Below are 8,589 nucleotides of genomic sequence, written 5' to 3' on the forward strand. Positions count from 1 at the left end.
AGTCCTGATTGAATCTTTCGACAGCGAAGGTTATTCCAATCCAAGTAACCCTTTGCTTCAATCTTTAGCCCCACTGCCATTGGAAGTCCCAAAGTGATGATGAGTTTCCAAAATTGCCCATTATTGCTTATCACGAAAGAATAATGCATGCCATATTTAAGATAAGTAGAAAATAATATTAAATAATTTTTCAATAATTTAATATTTCATAAGATGACCAGAAGATATTAATGAAAAGGATGATGTATAGTACTACAAAACTGGCAAGAGATAGGCCTGCAACCCGAGTAACCCGTGCAAAATTTTAGAAAAATAAACTTGTAAATGTATCGGTGTTAATTAATATGGTATATCAATCATATTGTAAAACTCATTTTATTGTATAGTAAATATGATATTTTACATTAAAATATAATATCAGTTTATATGTTTATTTTCGTTAGACCCATGTGGCATGTATAGATAGAACATCTCTCATGAAATAGAACACACGCAAAGGCCTACAAAGTAGAGGTTAGAAGGTTTTCCAAGTCTTTGTTGCGTGAAAGAACCAGCATTGTGAACTGCCACGGAAGTTAATACTTATTCCTATTTATTATGATTATTGAGTAGATGGATCACACCAGAAATCATTTGACCATTCTTCAATTATGATTTAAAAGGAAAATTGGTATCACAGAACATGTAGAGGAGAATGCATGTGACATCTAAAGTCCAAAGCTAAAAACATGCACATGCATGGAATCCATGTATGGGATTCCAGCGAGAAATAAAACTTTTAATTTTGAGGTTTTTAGTTAAAATATTTTTAAATACGTTATATTTGTTTTGATATAATATAAATTTTTTTTTTTTTTGAGATAAAAATGACATAAAAGGTCATTTGATTTTTTAAAGATTATGACTATATCTTAGATAGAAATAAAATCTTATAATCAAATAATAACGAAAATAGTCTAATATAATTTTCAATAAATATAATAAATAAAATCTTTTCAACGATATATAAGTAAAATATCAATACAATTACGCTCAATATTGATAGAGCAAAATACATTATTTGAAAGCTATAAGGATATTTTTATCTATTGACAATATTCTTTAAAATTTAAATTGTGTTTCGTATTATTTGAAAAAATACGTTCATATTTTTTAAATTTTTTAAAATTTTAAAAATATGTTAATATATAAGAATTAAACAACTTAATTTTATTGTTAAAAATTCTTTAAAATTATATAAATAATTTAAAAAAATCCATAACAATTCCAAACCGTCACCAAAAATTAATACGACAAATAGCCGAATTATAGGACTTCAAAATTAGTAGACATTGACCTTGTACAATAATTGCGCAATTCCAAAAATTTCAAATCAATTCAATTAATGCTTGTTCTTTATTTTTAAACATAAAATAATTATGCCACATCTAGATGCAGTATTATATTAATTGTCAATGACATGATTTATAAAATCCTTATCTTCTACCTTTATTTTTATTTTTATTTTTTTTATTTAAGAAACCGGAATATTTAGGTTGAATTTTTGACCAATTAAAAATTTGAAATGAGAATTTTAAATTTTAGATAAAAGATTAAAATATCATATTTTAATATTATAATTATTTTAAAATTTAAAAAAATTGAAAAAAAGTTAAATTATTTATTATATTTTATATAAAAATTTATAAAAATTTTAACTAAAAAATGATAATTTGATATTAAATGATAATTTTATATTTGAGGTGGGAATTTTCTGTGGCTAACCAAACCTTATCATTTGGAGTTGTGTTGACCCTTGGAAACATCCTACGAAAAGTCAGACGTCGTGACTCGTACAACACGAGTGCCCAAGAACCATGGTTTAACATTCAGTTATGATGGCAACTTCCGGGCTACTGACGGAAGCTCCGGTCTCTTTGCTTACAATCAAACTCTAATGGATACCAGTGCCAGCCCAAACCTCTTACCAAAACATGCACCTCCTCTTCTTCCTCCTCTCTCTTGGATTATGCTTGGCCTTAGGCTTTCCCAGTTTCAGTTCTTCGGTTGCCACTGGCCATGAAACTCCAAATAGAAAAGTGGGTAGTGCTCCTTGTCCATTACAATTTAATTCTCTTCGAAAGCTAACGAGAGAGAGTTCTCAACCTCTCTTGCTTCTTGATGTCCCGACCGAATGCCAGTACATGCTTCAGGGAATTCGGTTGCTTCGATCGGATTATCTCCGAACTACCGGGTACTTCTTCCCGCCCTCTAATTCCTCGGAGGCATGTTGGAATTCGTACGAAGTTCTAATCGAAGAGGCCGTACCTGGCTTTAATTTTCGATCCACCTGTGGGTTTAAGACTAGTCTGATGTCGGAGAGTTGTATGAATGTTACAACTCGGGCGCAGTTTGAAAGCCTTATTTCTGAATCTGAATTGCAGAAAATCAGGGAGAAGTGCAATCAGTCTTTGGATAATACTTCACTCTGCGCGTCGTGCAGAGATAGTTTATCGACTTTAAATGCAAAGTTCTTTCTTGGGGCTAACGATGGGAATGCATCAGATTGTGCTGGCTACCCATTTGTGTACGCTGCTGCTTTTGCTAATCGATTTGGACCCACTGATCTTGGGACCGCCAAGTGTTTGTTTTCGCTTGATTTTACTTCCACTTCTAGAAACAGTAAGAAACAGAGGATGGTACTTTGGGGTGTTTTGGTTGGTTCTATAATTGGCTTATTTGGAGCAGTTTTGTTTGGTTGGGTTTGTTGGAGAAGGCACAAGAAATGGAAGGAAAAAAGGAAAAATCTTGGTCCGATTGAGAGGGGTTTGGTTTCAGGGATAGAAATGGTTGGTGTAAGTAATAGCGTGGTTAAGTTCACATTCGAGGAACTAAAAGAGGCTTCGAAGAGTTTTCACAGGGATAATATTATTGGGAGGGGAGGATATGGGAATGTTTTTAAGGGGACATTATCAGATGGGTCGGAAGTTGCATTAAAGAGGTTCAAGAACTGTTCTGCTGCCGGGGATGAGATATTTGCACACGAAGTGGAGATTATTGCCAGTATAAGGCATGTTAATCTTGTTGCTTTAAGAGGATATTGTACTGCAACAGTGCCATTGGAAGGCCACCAAAGGATAATTGTCTGTGGCTTGATGCCTAATGGAAGCCTTTATGATAATCTTTTCGGGCCAGAGATGAAGAAGCTTTCTTGGCCGATTCGTCAAAAGATTTCCCTTGGAATGGCCCGTGGGTTGGCTTATTTACACTATGGAGTGCAGCCTGCTATCATCCATAGAGATGTTAAAGCTAGTAATATACTTTTGGATGAGACATTTGAGCCTAAACTCGCCGATTTTGGCCTCGCAAAGTTCACTCCGGAGGGTTTGTCACATTTGAGCACTCGGGTCGCTGGGACTCTTGGTTATGTTGCCCCTGAGTATGCTTTGTATGGACAATTATCTGAGAGAAGTGATGTTTTCAGTTTTGGTGTTGTGCTTCTTGAGCTTTTGAGTGGGAAGAAAGCTGTGATTTCAGCTAATAGTGAGGGAGCTTCGCTTTTGACGGATTGGGCTTGGTCATTGGTGAGAGAAGGTAGACCAATGGATGTTATTGATGAAGGCATTCCTGAGTTGGGCCTTCCAGAAGTACTGGAGAAATATGTTCTTGTTGCAGTTCTTTCTTCTCATCCACAAGTATATGCTAGGCCAACAATGGATCAGATTGTGAAAATACTCGAAAATGATTGTCCAGCTCCTTCCATCCCAGATCGTCCTCTCCCTATTCTAGCAGAAATTGCTGAAATAGAGCAACAGGCAACTTTCATTTCCAGCCCTGCTTGGCACGAGACATTTATCTGTAAGAGTGATCACCCAATTTTAGATCGTTGGGAGAATGAGGGAAGTTCACGGTAGAACATATAAAGCAAATGCTTTGGACACATTTACTTCCTCTGCCACTGCCATACTTGTTCTACAGATGAAATCAATACAGAGAAACTTGGTAAATACAGAGAAAATACGCTAACAAAATAGCCCGTCACCATTTTTCTGCACAAGCCTTCGTTTTCGAAGTCTGCAGCTTCAAATTTAAGAAATGTGTTTCCGTCATGAGCATGATCACATTCATTGAGAACAAATGGAATGAAGTTTGATAGGTTAGTTTAGATGATCTTTTGGACTAATTACTTTTTTGAAGTTAAAGATGCTCATTTTCTTCGATGCAAATTGATTTGTTTTCCCACCTTGCATAAGGATTCTCTGAATTATTCCTTGATTGCTTGAAGAAAAGGAAGGGTACTACACTTCAAAGTCATGTTACTATAAAAAAATCCTGAAGATAAGATAGAAAAATATAGAACATATGTTAGAGGACATTATTTAAGGTTTTATAATTAACTAACTATAGTTCATGAAATATATAGATTTCATATATATATATTATATAGATGTATATATGTAGTTTGGTAATAAGCTATGACATGATTATAATTTATAGTTTTGTAATTTACTTCCATTTCTTTTATTTTAATACTTCAGTCGTTTTTCTTCTATATATAATTTTTAAATGAAATACTACAGCCATAAAAAGATCTTATAAAAGCAAACTCATAAATTGAAATAATTGCATATGATATGTTAGATTATAAAATTAACGTATAATATAAAGTCATATTAGATTGTTATGTATAATATTGTAGTGGTACGTACCACTCAAAAAGGGCGTGGGATGACAAAACTGAACAAGAACAATTGAAAATAACAAAACAAATTGAGTCTATCACACTAGTTTCAAAGAGTAATATTAGATAGTTTTTGTGTGTGCAAATCTTGCATACTCATTTGGAAAAAAAATAAGGTCCTTTATTAAAAAATTAATTTTTTCATAAGAATTTTAGATTTATCCATTTTTTCTCAAAGAAAATGAGTAAGACTTGTACATTTTAAGACTTTAAATATCATTTCTTAAATTCATAACCCTTGATGTGGAATTAGGGGTGGCAATATGTTATACGACTCATTAATTCAACACGAACACGACACGATAATAGCGGGTTAGGGTTTAGTCTTAACCGGTTCGGGTCAAAACAGGTTGACCCATTAAGACACGATTGCTTAACGGGTTGATAACGGGTCAACCCGTTTTGACACGTTATAACCCGTTATGACAAGTTAAGAAAGTTAAATTTACAATTATACCCTTATACCTAAAAGTAAAATTGTTAGAATTTTAATTTTGATATTTTTATTGTTTGGATTATAATTTTAGAGTTATAGTTAATTTTATAATTTTTATAGATATTGTGATTTTAACATTTATATAAAATTATGCTAAATTTAATCAGATCAAATAGATTAATTTCGAGCATATTCAAGCCCTTTTACATAAATAGTTTGAAACAGGTCGTATTGTGTCATACTAACCTATTTCGTAATATTCACTTATGGGTTAAAACGGGTTGACACGACACGACACGACACGTTATGTTAATGGGTTGTGTTAGGATTTGAGATTTTGACACGATAAGTTTAATGGGTCGAGTTAGGGTTTAACTATATAATATAATATACATGTTTTGATACAATACGAATACGACTCGTTAACACAATTTGACACTCTTATGTAGAATATTCTCGTTGCAGGCCGCAAGATTCAAAGTACTTTTTCATTTTATAACAAGTCGATTTTGTTTTGATTCTTAATCTGACCTGATATGCTAATTAGAGTTTACTATATATTGGTTTAAACCCTTATGTGATTACAGCACTGTATTTTTAATTATCATCTAAATAAAATTTATATCACTTTGTGGAGGTAGTCACGTTGTCGAACAAATCTTGTATGTGTGTAATTGATTGTATTTTATGTTTTAATTTTTCTATTATCGTTCCTAACGTTACCAACCCAAATCTCTTACCAAAATATGTAGCTGTTTCATTTCTTCCTCTCCCTTGGATTATGCTTAGCCTTAGGCTTTCCCAGTTTCAGTTCTTCTGTATTGTGTCTGTGGCGATTGGCAGTTTGGCACAATTGGTTCAAATTCTTTTAGAAGCGAATGCTTTGGAATACTCCATTCTTGTAGCAGCCACCGCTTTCTACGAGTTCTCCTAAGGACACGTTACTTTTCAAATACTTTCTTTTTTTCTAGTATCCACTCCGATAGGGTCTTCAAAGAAAGCCTGTAACCCACTCAGAATGGTTACTGGACAAGGGCGGGATTGACTTCATCCCCACAACATAGCTCTGTTGCCACTGGCCATGAAAACCAGTACAGAAAACTGGGTAATATTGCTCCCTGTGACCTGTCCATTAGAGTTCGATCATGTTCTCCGAAATCTAATTATAGGGATCAGCTCTCACTGTACATGGATCGAGCAATTTCGGTTAAAAAAATAAAACGATATGATCTTGAAGTTGTTACTCTTTTCACGCGAGAACAAATGCAATAAAGTTCCAGATGTTATCTAATATAGAAATGATAATTGTAATCGTGAGTGTGTAAATGTTATATAATTACTTTAAAAAAATAAATAAATATAAAATTTATATAAAAAATTAATTTTTTAATAATAAATTTTATTTTTTTATTTTTCCAAAACAATTATAGGATATTTAATATTCTATATCTATACTTAACATTCCTCCCTATTAGGAATGATTTACAGGTGGAGTTTAGTATTATATATCAATACTTAACATTCCTTTCTCTATTAGGAATGATTTACCGGTGGAGTTAGATTCATCATTCTACCCACTGGCACTAGTCTGAAAGTTTACAGGTAAGACCAACCACCTGTCAATACCGTAAGGTCGCCAAGTTTTAATCCCTCCAACGACACTGAACAGCTGAATATGGTAGTACACATACCTAATCTGCTGACTTATTGTGCCCTTTGTCTTATTATTTTTTAATAATTAAAAAAGTAATTATGAATAAATTTGTGTACATATTTTTTAAATATTTAAAAAATATATATTATTATACTAATAATAACTTTGAGAATATAAAATCATATTAGACTCGATAGAGCACTCATGTTTATAAGCTTTATATCATGCACTCCACGTTTCTTTAATAATCTTTAATTTGGTGCTCACATATATAATTCTTACGGGGGAAATTATGCTATACATTCATATATCATTGTCCACGCATGTGAGCCACGCATATAATATATATATATATATATATATATATATATATATATATATATATATATATATTATCGTACTTACAAGTCAAGGGATTCTCAAAGGTGATAAAATTAATCTTCCGGCTATCCGCCTATAAGTGGTAAATAAGATGCTTATGGATAGAATAAGAGCGTTAGGTGTATTATTCGGTTTTGTTTGTTTGTTTGTTTGTTTTTTAGGTTTGTTAGTTGCTGGTTGTTTTATTTGGTTTTTTATTTTGACGCTTGGTTTTGGGTTAAGTTATAGCGTTTATCTTGTAAACTCTCAAGTGTAATGATGTTACCATAGTATTTCTCTGCCACAAGTGATGGTTCATTAATAAACCTGGGACGAGGCCACTATGTGTGTGGCTATCGGCTCTTTATAAAAAAAAAAAAAATCATTTTTATCATTTTATCTTAGTACTTAAATATTTGTGTGTTTAAATAGAAGAATAAAAATGATAAATGACATATTGATTAGGTGGAGATGTGTGGTGTAAGGCTTCTTTGTAGTGTTTCTGTATACGAAATACTTTAGCTACAAAAGGATTACACAAAAATAATTCTACAAACTGACGTGATTTGATGTGATTTGTCAGATTGTAACGTTACATTAATTGTAAAGTAGATCTAACGGATCAGATAAAATTACGTCAGCTTATGGAATTGCTTTTGTGTAATTCTTTTATGGATGTAGCAATATTCTTTCTACACACACACACACACACACCTCGAGGAACAATATTGATTCAGCCAGAACTAAAAGCCCAAGGCCCATCTTTCATAAAGAGAGTTATGAATCGTGCATGGACTCTGTCCGCCTTGTTTATTAGGGTGGAGAGATCTTTACGTTGTGAATACAAATAGAGTGATGATCAGATAATTCTGTGATATTAGGAATAAGTCTCATTATAGCTAAGTTTCAGAAGAAGTTGATAAATTAATAGTATTGATCCAATATTCTCCACGCTTATATATAGCAGCAACAAGTAACTCTCTAAACGGATTAGTGAGCACTCTTAAACTATCATCCCTCGTTTGTTAATGACTTCGGCATCAGAGGTATCTCAGGCATATCGTGCTGCCAACTTAACAATTTTCAGGTAAACAGTTACAGCTGGTGGTGGGACACGTCCATTACAGTGGCACCGTCCGTGTATCTGTAATCTGTGATTTCAGTTTCTCATCAGACTTTAATGTTGTTTCCTCATGTAGACCATGATGTGTTCTCAAGCAGCTTGTGACCCAGATGCAACACCTGTGGACATGGAAACACAATTAGCGGTGACTGAAGAAAAGCTAAAGATGGTGTTGGGCACCATGGAAGACCTGAGGAAAGAGAATGAGGAGCTAAATCGCTACAATATCAAGCTCAGCGATGCCACCATGTCCAGCCATACCGAGAAGGGAGAAGGAGAAGCACATAGCAATAGGG

The 8,589-nt window shown here is 33.3% G+C and overlaps 1 protein-coding gene across 1 annotated transcript; it reads left to right on the forward strand.

The window, feature by feature from the left end:
• The first annotated feature begins 1,808 nt into the window (after nt 1-1,808).
• LOC122314736 (probable LRR receptor-like serine/threonine-protein kinase RKF3) lies at nt 1,809-4,181 on the forward strand. The gene has a single exon (XM_043130304.1). It carries the CDS (start codon nt 1,974-1,976, stop codon nt 3,891-3,893), a length of 1,920 nt encoding a protein of 639 aa, XP_042986238.1. The 5' UTR covers nt 1,809-1,973; the 3' UTR covers nt 3,894-4,181.
• The last annotated feature ends 4,408 nt before the right edge of the window (nt 4,182-8,589 follow it).

Source organism: Carya illinoinensis, chromosome 7 (genome assembly GCF_018687715.1).
Source record: "Carya illinoinensis cultivar Pawnee chromosome 7, C.illinoinensisPawnee_v1, whole genome shotgun sequence".
NCBI lineage: Eukaryota > Viridiplantae > Streptophyta > Magnoliopsida > Fagales > Juglandaceae > Carya > Carya illinoinensis.

Excerpts from the sequence above, each read along its gene's own strand:
- LOC122314736 (XM_043130304.1), top strand. The coding sequence starts at position 1,974 with ATGCACCTCCTCTTCTTCCTCCTCTCTCTTGGATTATGCTTGGCCTTA.